The sequence below is a fragment of the Zootoca vivipara genome, chromosome 5 (genome assembly GCF_965207765.1).
Source record: "Zootoca vivipara chromosome 5, rZooViv2.hap1.1, whole genome shotgun sequence".
Classification (NCBI taxonomy): Eukaryota; Metazoa; Chordata; class Lepidosauria; order Squamata; family Lacertidae; genus Zootoca; species Zootoca vivipara.
Genome location: NC_142588.1, coordinates 33191110 through 33204966, shown reverse-complemented (window position 1 = coordinate 33204966; position 13857 = coordinate 33191110). Strand labels below are relative to the sequence as shown.

The window sequence follows — 13857 nt, the reverse complement described above, 5'->3', positions numbered from 1 at the left end:
TCTGCACAACTGTGAGCTGATCCCCCCAAAAAACGGGGCTTTCACCCTCTCCTCCTCTGAAAACTAAGTGCCTCTTATGGTCAGGTGCGTCTTATGGGGCGAAAAATACGGTAGTACAAAAAAAGATGCCCATCATGATTCAGCAGCTACAAAAACGGACTACATTCTTGAAGAATCTGGAACTGCAAGAAATGCTGCAGTTCAAGTTCCAACGCAGATCAGCAAGTGCTTCACACAGTTTCGCCGTGTAGCCTGCCAGATGTGATCTGTGAGGCCACCAATGGCAAAAGCTGTTGTTCTTCCCCAGCAACTTCTGATATGCAGAAGTCTGCACCCCACATGGTCGCGGGTTTTTGGGTGGTCAACATTAAGTGATCACTCTGTGCGTGAATGGGCTATCACAGACTGAATGCCACTCCAACAGAACTTTCAGATCATCCTAGATATAATGTGTTTCATGGAGTCAGTTCGCACATTCAGCTAACAGTCATCAAACACCCAGTAGGTCAAGCAGCGGACTTGTAAATATCAAACAAGTTCTAGTGGGGGAAATGTCATTAAGACCCTTAAACATACTTCCACTACATTTCACAAAAAACAGAATACGTGTGCGAGAGACACACCAATACAAAAAGGCAGATGTGAAAAAGGAGATGGCATTGCACAGACCTTGCCAGATGTTTTCAGTACAGTTTCTTTCAGTTCTTTTATTTCTTGGTCTTTTTGCGCATTACTTGAAAGTAGAGAGCTAAGCTGAACTTCCAGAGCTGCCACCAGCTGATCTCTCTCTGCCCGCCATTTTTGGAGATCATTATCTTTCTCAGTCACAAGTTTTTCCTATAGGCAAGGAATTGAAAATCACAGTAAAAACCCTTTAGGGAGGAATTGTCCCAGCTGCATGACTTTTTGTGGACATGTTGTTTCAGGGTTGTTGTTTTTTTAATACACGGAAGCTTTTTTTTTTTTTACAAGTTATTCTAATAGTAAACTAGTTTGTGTCATTTGGTAGAGAAGTAGCAGATTGGGGTGGAGAACCCCTGACTCATGGGCCAAATTATGTCTGCCAGGCCTTCCCATTTGGACTCCCAGGACATTTTCCCCCAAACCACTCCTACCTGCTGCACACATGACATCACATAGAGATGTGGCTGGATTGGCTACTCACACAGGTGATCCCTGGATTTAACTCCCTGTGTATCAGTTAACACACAGAAAGTTCCATCTCCACCCCCCAGGCCAACTTTTATAGGTGGGCAGGAGCACCCACTTATCAATCACTTGACATCATTATGACCTGTAAAAGCTGACCTGCAGGGTGGGGAGATACCGATCTGATCCAAAAGGTTTCCCAACACTTTAGTAAATTCATTCCCATTTGGGATCCTTCCCCAAAGGAGAACATATTTGGCACAGTGCAGACTTCAAGCTGATACCTAATCAACATGGCTGATGGTCAGGAATAGGAAGCTGTATTCCAGAATATCTGGAGAGCATCAGGTTGGGGAAGACTAGCCTAGAACAAGGTGCTATCTGCAGATCATGGCAAGGGGGTTGAATGGAAGGAGGAATTCTAAGAGACTCCAGTCCTATTGAAGGTCTAAAGTTCAAATTCAAAGTATTGACCAGTAGCCAGGGAAATTCTCTTGACACAAGTATACAGCCTGAGTGATCAGCACTGGCTAACGGCTGTGATGCCTCAGTTGGAACAAATTAAAGTTTCAAGGGAGGCCCAAGATAAAATGCATTATACTATTCCAGTACAGACAGAGGGTTGGAGTGGGACCAGAGGTGAAAGGGCAATTTGGGGCCAGTGACCATCTCTCAGCTTAACTTGCCTTGCAGGATTGTCACAAGGATAAAATGCAGCATCTCTGTCACCCCCCCTGACTTGCTTGAAGAAAAGGCAGGATATGAATAAAAGTGATATAATTTAAAATGTGCACTCTGGAGAGAAGGTAATGGGGTATAGTATTTTACGCTATGAGCCATGAGTAGGAACAGTACGAAATAGCTCAGGTGGTGGAACATGAGGGTCTTAATATCAGGATTGTTGGTTCGAGCCCCACGTTAGGTAAAAGATTCCTGCATTGCAGAGGGCTGGACTAGATGATCCTCATGGCCCCTTCCAACTCTTCAATTCTATGGAAGAGGCTGCTGATCTTTTCAAGGGTTAAGACTGCAATCCTACGCCCAGTTGTTGTTTAGTTGTTTAGTCGTGTCCGACTCTTCGTGACCCCATGGACCAGAGCACGCCAGGCACTCCTGTCTTCCATTGCCTCCCGCAGTTTGGTCAAACTCATGTTCGTAGCTTCGAGAACACTGTCCATTTACCTGAAAGTAAACCCCACTGAAAACAGTAGGACTTATTTCTTAGCACATCCTTCCTGTATACACCTGCTGTTTGACCCTTCCACATAGAACTGGTTAGTGCACTAGGAACTCATGGTTACTCACTGCTTCTTCCATCTGCTTCACATGATGTTCTCTGTCTCCAGCAAATCTCCTCATCTCTCTGTTACGGTGAGTCTCTGCTTCTTTTGCCTGAGTTATGAGAGCCATTTTTTCTTCCAGCCACTTTTTGCGATCTATTTTCTGTTGTTCTTCATATTCCTGTTAAAATGTTAAAAAGTCACAAGGTTTGGAAAGAACGTGTTATTCTTTTCTACAGAAAAAAGTGTCCACCCACCAACATGAAGCACCCTTGCTGAGTTATTTGTACAGTAGTTCCAAAGCTATGCTACATTCAGAGGCAGTGCCAAACCATGGTTTAGCATTATGCGAATACCACAATAGCAAGCCTTCTGTCTGCATGCTCTTCTTTTGCCCGCTCTCTTTTTTTGCATGCAAAGGGGGGAAATTTGAAGCTTCCATTTCGTCAGTCTGGGAAATTGTACATAGCCACATGAACAACTCTCAGGAAAGGCAGAGTCCACCCAAATAATGTTGTCATGGTAGCTATGGATGGTATCCAACTAAGCAGTTCCCCTAGTGCAAGAACTTTAAGCTGTGCAATGAAACTCAATGAAATGCATAAATGGGGGGCCACAGCATGAGGCTAGGGGCCCACAGAGGGAAGTGAGAAGTGAAGGAAAAAAATAGGTTTCTATGGACCATGACATCAGTGCAGCTGGCATATGATAGTTCCTATCAAGTATATGACCTGGGATGAATAATATCCTGACCTTTAATAATTGTATCAAATATCAGTGTTGCGTATTTTCTTTGATTTGCCTTGTTCTTTATGCCCCTTATTCCAATTATTTATCCTTAATAAGTTTTTGTGTGTGTATTGTAATGGGACACCAAGCATTGTTACCAAGTACGAAATGAAGAACTGAGTAAGCTTTAGGATTATGAGCTGTATGGACGCAACAATTCTTTTTCCACTTGCCTACTCCACCTCAGAAGGCTCTGGGTTCAGGGAAGGAAATTACAGCAGCTGAAGAAATAAAGAGGCCAGTGAAGGCCTAAGAACCCACTTGTAGCTCTAAGCTACTGGAGCCAGCAGGAACTTGCTCATGCCAATATTACCAGGCCATGCAAATGCACATTTCTAGATACTTTAGGTTCAGTCAAAGGTGCAAGTTGCACATGCATTTGGGTAATTTGCACAGGTAACACTATTCCTTCATGATAGGACAAACAACCCATTTCACTAAGGTGAGCTCGAGTAAGGGTTTGACTCACACCAAGTGGAAAATCATTAAACCACCTGGATAATGATGTTCCAGACACACAGGTCTTAGACACTCAGGCTTACCTGCCCCTTCTACCCTCAGAAACTGCAGTAGCAGTTTATTAATATTCTTCTGACAACAGGCAGGACAGATGGCAATGAGGTCCTTCAAGTGGTTGGCAACAAAGTCATGTAGAAATCTTTAAACCATGACAGCAACCCAAACATTACCTTCAGCTTCTCTTGCAGCCTTTTTAGTTCTTCACGGAGAAACTCTGTGCTTTTTTCACATTCTGTGTTAACCTTCTGTTGTGCCAGACTCCTCATTTGCTCCTCTAGGTCATGGTACCTTTTCTTCCATGCTTCCAGATCTACAGGGGGAGATGCATTTATAACAATGCAAGAGACTGCATTGTCAGAGGGATTTTTTGGACTTTCTCCTTCGTTTGTCACCCTGATCCCAATTTGTTTAACATCTTGCCCAGTGAAGAGTTCTGGAGAACTTGAACTTGCTTCTGTGGCATTTTGGCTGGACCAAATAAAAAGTATTTCCCAACTGTGGATTCTGGCATTTCTCTGTTATTAAAAGTTGCTCATATGTGCTTGGATTTCAGCTATTCAATTTTAAATGTACTATCAGAGACTGTACTTTTTGCACTGCATGACATTCAACTACTCTGCTTCCTTCTCTTCCCTACCACCATCCAGTACCAATTTAACATTATTTAATATTATTTATTTAGAAGGTCTGTATCCTCCAAAATCGCCTATCCCAAGCCAGGTTGCATCATATCGTCCCTAGCCCAGCTCTAGTTCATGAACATTTATTGTGCCATAGCAAAACTTTTAGTCTTCAAGCTGCTATAAGGGACTAACAAGGTTATGCCTCTCAAATTTAACAGAAGCCTTGACAGAATTTTAACTATAAAGAATATATATTTTAAGAGATACACACACACACACGTACCAAAGGGATGGGGGAAGGTTGGGCTCAGAAAAGGGGGTAAAGGAGCTTGTCCTGTCCTCATAACTTACCTGCCATGAGTTTATTATTCTCTTCAAACCTGGCTTCAAGTTGTTGGTCTTGTTCTGACTGCGTTTGTTCTTGCTCCTCCAAAGTCAGTTTCATATCTTCAATTATTTTCTCTTTGGAACATAGATCTATAAAAAGATTAACAAATACTGACATACAGTGGTACCTTGCTACTCAAACAACTTGGAACCCAAACACTGCAAACTTTTGGAAATTTTTTCAGAAACCGAACATGATCCATTGTGAGTGTTATGCTTCCGATTTGAGTGTTACATTGAGGTCTGTCTGTTTTTGCTATTTATTTTGCATTTTTGTGGCTCTTTTTGTTTTGCTTTTGTGACCTTGTGGAACCCAGTTCAGCTACTGATTGATTGATTGATTGTGTGACTGCAGTACATTGTTTATTGCTTTCATTTCTTGTTAGATAGTAAAATTCAAGTTAAATTGCTGTCTTAGGGGTTGTTTTTAAAAGTCTGGAACGGATTAATTCATTTTGCATTACTTTCTATGGGAAAGCGCGCCTTGGTTTTGGAACACTTTGGTTTTGGAATGGACTTCCGGGACGGATTAAGTTTGAGAACCAAGGTACCACTGTACTTGTTTAGAGCCAAACTCAATATTTAAAAATAGCAAGGTTTGACTACTGAAATAATAGTCCAGAACAAAAACCTTCAACATCGTGAACACAATAAGCAACTTGCATAAACCAAAATTAGGGCACACTTCCCTGTAAAATATACAAACTCTGGTTATTACATACCCTTGCATGCTTTCTGATACTGCTGCAAAGCTTCCTCGAGTTTCTTATTCAGTTCTTCCTAATTTGGACACAGAGGGGGGAAAGGTGCATATGTGCAAAAATGAAAACTACATCAATATCAATAGCTGTCCATAAATTTAAAGCCTTGTTACACAATAACAATCTTAAGAAGTAAACTTTTCCTTTGAACCAACTTAATGCTGATCAAGGGCAAGATCCAGCCTAACTTTTCAGTAGCATAAGCTTAACTCTAAAACTGAGCTCAACTGTAAAACTCTGGCTTCACCTATGGCAAAGTCAGCAGACCTGGAAGGTAGATTGATGCATTGGTCTTCAATTGGTGGGTTGGGGATTACAACTAGATCATCCCCAATCCAAGATGGGTCGAAACAGCAGTACTACCAGCAAACAAATATATGGGGAGAAATTAAACAGGTCTCTCAATGCAGGTTTGGGTTTAAAAGATGGGTCCCAGGTCTGAAGGCTACTGGATTATAGTGATGCAGGAGAGAGGTGCAAAACACAGTGGAAAATTCATTGCATGACTGGGAAAAAAGCCGTCACCCGTGCAGCATAGAGAACAACATATACGGACATAGGCACACAAAGGTTCTTGACCTATTCCTGATCATATTTGAGATCTGTTTTGTGTAAATGCTTCTTGACACTTTCACTCTGCATTTTAAAAAGTGTTCAACGTGCTTCATTAACCTCTGAAATCCTCACGGGGCCAGTGCAAAGTACCTGTATTATCCCATCCATAATATAGGGAACAGACAGTGATAGTGGTATGTCTAAGTTAGGAGTAACCAATGCTAAAAATTCTACTGGGTCAGACCAAGGTCTATCTAATCCAGCTTCCTGTTCTCACAAGTGGCCAATCAGATGCTTATGGGAAGTCTGAAGGCGGGACATGCATGTGAAAGCACCCTCCCCAGTTGAGATTCCTGACAGCAGGTATTCTGTGTCCAACAGGGGAAGCAGAACATAGCCTTGAGCTACTGGACTAGAACTCCCATCAGCTACAACCAGTCAGGGCCTAGGACAGCCTAGTCATATGCTTGATCCCTATACTCCAACACTTCTGTATTTGTTATGCAGGGAGTTCTCACAGTATTACACAAAAGCAGACATGATTTTTATTAGAAGAAGAAGAAGAAGAAGAAGAAGAAGAAGAAGAAGAAGAAGAAGAAGAAGAAGAAGAAGAAGAAGAAGAAGAAGAAGAAGAAGAACCTTCTTAAATTCCTGGATAGTTCGCTGCTTGATAACCAGCTCTTCAGATAGCTGGTTTTTGGCCTTTTCAAGTTCACCGACTTTATTCCGTAGTAGTTTCTCTTCGCCACGCATGTCCCCCACCTGCAAGAAGATTCAAGTCTCTGTAGGTGTTTGATGCTGTATTATTGTTTCTGCACAGAAAAGCCACAAGCAACTGCATGGTTCAAAGTTGCCCGCTTTGGTTGCAACTTGGAGCACAAGGAGCAGGACATAGAAATAAAACGCACCAGCAAAGCATACTGGAAGATTAATGGTGTCCAGTAGGGGTGGGAGCACCCAATTCTCTCTTAGCTAACAGACCAGCAGCCAGCACTGGATGGGGCCAAACCCCACAACCTCTTGCACTCAACCTCTTGCACTCCCCAGCTGACTGGGAAAGATTGTTAGGAGGAGATATTTCCTCAGGGTCAAATTCATTTCTAGATTGCGTTTTCCATATACACACATCTGTGCTCAAAGCAGTTCACATAAAGAGCAAGTGGTCTAATTCCAGCGGTGCAATGATGATATCTATTGATATATATATTAAATAATTACATAAAATAAAGAAATTGCGTTTTCCTGACTGCTCTTCCTACAAACCTGTCTCTGAACTTGCTCGATTTGCTTTTTGGCATCAGCCAGTTTCTCTTTCAGGTTAGCATATTCTTCATTTTTCTGCTGGATTTCTGTTTGTAGACAGGTGGAAAAAGTCGTGCTCTCAGAGAGCTCCTTATTCAACCTGGAAAGAAAAAAGCAGCCGGGGGGAGGGGGGGAATTATTTGAGAATTTTTTTCTTTAAGCCTTGGGGCTTAATTCTAGGAAGTCAAGAAGCAGAAGAGAATGAGGGTTTCTAGGAGCTACCAGGTTGAGCAAGCCTGGTAAAAATATTATAAAATTATTATTAATAATAATAATGATTTAATTTATTAGTCGCTTGCCACACGACTCTCCAAGCAGCTTACAATTTTTTAAGAGAATGAAATAACATAAAATAAAATTACATAACGAAGTCGGAAGCATAACATTAACACAAAACTGGAAAAAAATGAATACATTTATATTGTACTATAAAAGGAGTACAATAACCTATAAAGACAGACACAATAAAACAGCAGCAAAACTTCATCAGCAAGAACATTTCAGCAATGCATAGTAAAACCATCATGATCTGTCAATTGCCTGGGTAGATGCTCCAAAGGTTGACCAAGCCTTCGACAGGAGCACCAGTCATAGCAGCCAGAAAATCCCTCAGATCTGTCTGAAAATCCATTGGATCCATCAGCCTCTAAGAGCAACCACCCTAATAGGTCCCTTGCCTTTACAGAGAGGGAAAAGGTGCTAAAAAGCCTATATCTCAACAGAAAGTGATCTGATGTCAATATCCCCCACTTTTACGTCACCCTTTTAATAATAATAATAGTAATAATAATAATTTATTATTTATTTATACCCTGCCCATTTGGCGGGGTTTCCCCAGCCACTCTGGGCGGCTTCTAACAAAAGATTAAAAATATATTAAAACATCAGTCATTAAAAACTTCCCTAAACAGGGCTGCCTTCAGCTGTCTTCTAAACGTCAGATAGTTGTTAATTCCCTTGACATCTGATGGGAGGGCATTCCACAGGGAGGGCGCCACTACCAAGAAGGCCCTCTGCCTGGTTCCCTGTAACTTTGCTTCTCGCAGTGAGGGAACTGCCAGAAGACCCTCAGTGCTGGACCTCAGTGTCCAGGTAGAACAATGGGGGTTCCTGCCCAGTTGAGAAAACAAGGGCCAGAGTGTGGCTTGCCATATGCATTGGGCTGGCAGCATGTTAGGACAACCCCAGTTTCATTATGGCAGCCACGAAATCCCAAGCCACCCCAGAGTCAGTCGCCTTGGCATGGATGTTGAAATCTACCAAAACCAGAAGTCTGGGAGTCCTTAACATGGCCTCTAAAACCAGCTCAAGCAGGGAGACTGCTGGGCAACGAGGTGGGGCAGTAAACCAGCAGAACCCTTAATCCAGGCACCCCCAAACTTTGGCCCTCCAGATGTTTTGGCCTACAACTCCCATAATCCCTAGCTAACAGGACCAGTGGTCAGGGATGATGGGAATTGTAGTCCAAAACATCTGGAGGGCTGAAGTTTGGGGGTGCCTGCTCTAAACCCACCCACCCACTGGACAGAGAGGGGGGGGGATTTCTACAGACCACAGCAACCCACCCACCCCCTGGCTAACTTTCCAATCTGCCCTGATGCCGCCCCGAGTACCCAGGTGGGCACAACTGGGTGAGACCAATTCTGCCCTCCTCACAGTGATATAGACCAGGATCATCCTCCTCAGCCATAATCAGATCATGAATGAGGGAGGTCTTACTGAGCTGACCTGGCATTCAGCAACAGCAGCTGTAGGCTAAAGGGCTGGCCAACAGGACAACCACAATTCCCCAGGTTGGAGGAGGTGCTGCCACAAGTCACTAACTGCCTGTGCCATGTGCCCCTTACCCATCAGGGACATCAGTTACTCAACAGTGTTCAAATCCAGTGAACCTTTTTTTCAAAGCCATTTTTAAAAAATGTGCCGCCTAATCCCAAAATTGCTTATTCAGAAGCAAATCCCATTCTTTGATTAGTGGGGTTTACTCCCAGAGAAACGGCACACGTCTGAAGCCTTCGTCATGCCTTTATTACACACTCAATTTAATCTACACTATTTTAGAACAGCTTGCCAAGGTAAAGCTCATAAGTTTAAAAAATGGCTCAGAACAGTCTGAAGACACATATGTTTTCATTGTATTTTTCTCACTGCTGTCTCTTCACAGAAGAGAAACAGCACACACCACCACCAATTTTCAAGAAAACCGTAAGGGCCAATCAAGAACTCTGTTCCATAATACAATTCAACTACTGAAGCTAAAAGGGTGGAATGGGGACCTGACCCTGCGCAATGTCGGGATAGGAGACCACCACAATGGAAACCACTCCTGGGAAAAAGAACTGTAAACAGAGCAATACAAGAACTAACATCCTTTTAAGTGCATGCCTGCATTTCAGGAAGATAAAATAGTTTCTTACCGTTCCGTTGCTTGCTTTGATTCTTCATAATTCTTTTCAACGGTTCTCAAATTATTTCTCAACTCTAGAACTTCTGCCTTCAGTTGAGATTCCTGGTCACTTAACCTCTGCATTTCGGATTCTGAAAGGTTGAGTTTCTCCTGCATGTCTTTCACCTCTCTTTCCATGGCTAAAACTGCAGATTCTTTTTCTTTCAGCGCTTGCTCCAGAGATGCTATGACAGCCTCTTTTGCCCGACACTCTTCCAACAGGCCATCAGTTTTTTTAACTGTCTCTAAATAGCCAAGGGCTCTGTTTTGCTCTTCCCTGTATTTTTCAGCATAACACAGGTTTTCCTGTTGCAGGCCCCTTAACTGATTCAGGGCGCATTCCTTTTCCTGCAAGGATACATCCCTTTGGTTGGTCATTTGGCTCAGCTCCAACTTTAGCCGAGATGCCTGATCCTCAGCATCCGAGGCCCGCCTCTGCAACTGCTCAACTTGTTGGAGGAGGTTTTCCATATGAGCGCTCTTTTGAGAGGAAGCGTGAATGATCTCCTTGCTTATTTCCCAGATAAGTTCCATGCTGCAATGAAAGGAGCTCTTTCGAACAGCAGTTGCAGGAGTTTCCTCGGGCTCCTCTTTGGGAATCTCTGCCTTCTCCGTTTGGTTTGCCAAGTCAATATCCACAGTGAGCTTGCTTAGCTCGCCTATTTTTACCTCAACCTCTTTTACCTTGGATTTTTTCTGTGCAATATTTTGTCTGGCAGCCTCTAGATCTTGAAGGAGAGCCTGAATTTTCTCCTCTTGACCCTTACTTTCATTTTTCAGCACAACGTTTTCAGCCATTATCTTCTCACAATTAGCCTGCTGCTGCTGGAGTTCCCTGCTTAAGATAGAAGCCCTTTCTTCTGAAGAAAACGGTTCCTGACACAAGCTGGCTATCTTTCTAGAAAAGCCCTCACTCTCATTTTTCTGTTTTTCCATCTCCTTCTCGAGCGTAGCCAACTGCATTTCTAACATTCGATTGGTTTCTTGCAATGCCAGCATTGCTCCTTTTTCCTTCATTTCTTGCATTTCTTTGGTGTTCTTTGTCTCTGTGGCATCTTTAGACTGGTTGATAACTGACCCTACAAAAATTTTAAAAAGATGGTTACTTCTATCCAACAGTAAGCCAATACCAAGCAAATATTTTCCAGAAGATCTGCGGCCAATAAAAAGATTGTTGGTTCACTCAGAAATGGATGTGCTTTCACACAGCTGGAGACCATCTTTTTAATTTCTGCTCCATTCTAAAGTTCGGATCTTATGATAAGATTGGGCAACTACAACACCTAAAAAGATATGAGCATCATCATTGGGCAAGGACCTAGGAAGCTTACTGTAACAGAATTACTGTAAACGGAGTTAAATACTATCCATTAAGTTACAGCCATTTATTGGCTAGCTTTGTTTCTGGTCTTACCATACTAAGTAATCCCGATTTGAGATGTTTTACCAGTAAGAACCATCTTCACATTACAAGAACCACTTTCGTGCTTTAAAAAGGCAAAGAATCATCTGAATATTTTTTTCCTACTGAAGGCCCAGAATACGATTTCTTCAGCTCTAGGGCCCAAGTAAAAGATGTTTCTCAATTTATTTATAAAAAAAACATTTATATACTGTTATGTCATTAAAATACATCACAGTGGTTCACAACAATATGAAAATGTAAGGCCGGACAATAAAGTCATAAAAAGTTATAAATAAGTAAAAAGAAAAAAAGAAATTAAACACGAACATCAATAGATCATTGGGGGGGGGGGTCCCCCCTTCATATTGGTAGGATGTGTTGCCTGTTGCGCGCAAAGCGATTTGTTTGTTCAGTTGGTTCTTTAACTATGTTTTTTAGCTGTCTCAAAAACCTGGCAAATAACGCTAACCATTGCCTGTTTAACTTCAGCGTGGATATAACACTGCTGTGCATCATGCAAAAGCAGAAAAGGACGGAAGAGAACGGAAGAGAGGTGGGAACCTGCAGAAGACGCCCGATGCTTAAGCATTCTTAGGGAACATCACGCTTGCACTGGACCTACACAGATAATATTTCGGACAATTCTTTTGACTAGAACACATAGAAAAATCAAGTTACATTGAAGAAGCAGATTCACTAAACAGAGGATAGCTCATACAGCAGAAGGATAGCTTACACTCTATGATGAATAGACACAACATGCGAAAGGAAGTTTTCAATTAAGGCACTTTTATTTCAGACTTGTATAATATAAAACAATAAGCAACAAAGAGTTCAGGCAAGATGCATATCCTGGTTTGATCTGACAGTCAGCTTTCTTCCCACCCCTTCCTTTATGCTGGGGCTCTTTTGTTAGCTTTTGACCTCAGGAGCCTCTGCATCTGCAGAACAGGAAATGATACCTTGCTTCGCAGGTGGACCTTCCACCTCCTCTGCATCTTCTAAGCATCGTTTTCTTCTGCCACCCACACAGTTCTCCACAGGCTGACGAGAACAGGAGCAGCTTTCTCTGGTAGTGTTTTCCTGCGCCATTTGTCGTTTAATACTGGCTATTGTGCTCTCCTGCATTAATATAAAAAGGGAAGGCAATTTAGTAGAGTGGTACCTCGACATCTCGGAAGTCGAACGTTTCGGTTTTTGAACACTGAAAACCCAGAAGTAACTGCTTCGGTTTTTGAACGCACCTTGGAAGTCAAACAGGAAAGGTGGCATCTGCAGAGTGCAAGACCCTAAATCCTAGCTGTTGGCTACTGAATTTCGGTTTTCGAACTTTTCAGAAGTCGAACAGGCTTCTGGAATAGATTATGTTTGAAAACTGAGGTACCACTGTATAACCATTTCAATTTCATTGGTCTGGTGCTTGAATAACCAATGAGTCAGTGGCTAGAGACCACTGTTGTCTTCTACTCCCCCAGCAGCTCTCACATTGCCTTAAGATAGGAGGTGGGGAACCTTTGGCCTTCCAGGTATTGCTGAATGACAACTCCCATCAGATTTGGTTGTTGGCCATAAATGCAGGTTGATGGGAGTTGGGAGCCCAATGAAACTGGGAAGGCCTCACTTTGCGGAAGATTACATTAGACAGAAGACATTATTCCCCTTGAGAATTTGGGATTTCTTCTATTTTGATGAAAACTGCCATGATTGACACACAGTGAAGCCCCTTGCGGGGGGGGAATACATTCCTCGCCCCCCCTTTCCTCCCTCTGTATTTTACCCCACTGCCGTTCACTCTTGCTACCATCTTCCCCATTCCGCCCTCCAAAGTCTGACCACTCTTCCTTGCACATTGCTGCCATTTTAAAATCTGCCTTAAGGTACCTCATGAATTTTAATCAGATCATCCTCTGCCCCTCTTGAAATCCAAAGTTGGTGTTTTTCTAAGGAAAATTCGACTGCATTTATAGTCGAGCTTTCTTTTCAAGATATTATACATGGTGTTCCCAAGAACCAGACCTGCCTAGCTTCTAAAAGGCTGCAGCTACATCATGTGCTTTCAGACCAGGCCCTGGGAACAAAAATGCATTTCCTCTGTCCAAAGGCAGCGAGGCAAATCCTATTATGCTTGTATGGTAACATAAAATACAAGTAATAAGTTTTAAGTCGGGAATCCAGGAGCCATAGAGCTGTTTTAGACACACCCAAAGGCTTATGCACACAGCGTGTTTAACTTTCTTTGAACAGCAGGCACTCGTGTCTTATCACAAAACACCTTTTCTGAAACTTTCCATTTTAAGTGTGTCTTTGTGAGGAGACTTGAAGGCTTGCTGTTCAAAAAATAAAGCTCTTAAAAGTCCCCCTTGGGGGAACTGTATTAAGCATGTGGCTTTTGGAGCCCAGTTTTGCTCCAGGTCAGCATTTTAATTTGGCACCACTATGTCAACATGCAACTGCTGCTTTTGAGATTAATAAGTGGAAAATTAAACACTCACAGACTCTTTTATGATTGCCTCCAGCTGATTTATCAGAACTTTCAGCCTTGCTATTTCATCATCCTTTTGCTCCACAATTTCACTTAGCTCTTGTATGCGCTTGTTCTGAAGAGCCATTTTCTTAAGGAGAAGGTAAATAAGTTTAGGAT

At 42.4% G+C, this 13857-nt stretch overlaps 1 protein-coding gene across 2 annotated transcripts in view; it reads right to left on the bottom strand.

Annotated features, from left to right (window-relative positions):
- The window catches only part of KIF20B (kinesin family member 20B), a 38837-nt gene that overhangs the window by 7756 nt on the left and 17224 nt on the right, over positions 1-13857 (bottom strand). For both annotated transcript variants that reach the window (XM_088670325.1, XM_035138399.3), the window contains exons 18-27: positions 13709-13828; positions 12179-12338; positions 9783-10890; positions 7327-7465; positions 6703-6825; positions 5470-5527; positions 4712-4837; positions 3908-4047; positions 2455-2610; positions 670-837 (exon numbers count right to left, since the gene is read on the bottom strand). In XM_088670325.1, coding sequence (XP_088526451.1) covers positions 670-837; positions 2455-2610; positions 3908-4047; positions 4712-4837; positions 5470-5527; positions 6703-6825; positions 7327-7465; positions 9783-10890; positions 12179-12338; positions 13709-13828 — 2298 coding nt within the window. The remainder of the gene's footprint in view (positions 1-669; positions 838-2454; positions 2611-3907; positions 4048-4711; positions 4838-5469; positions 5528-6702; positions 6826-7326; positions 7466-9782; positions 10891-12178; positions 12339-13708; positions 13829-13857) is intronic.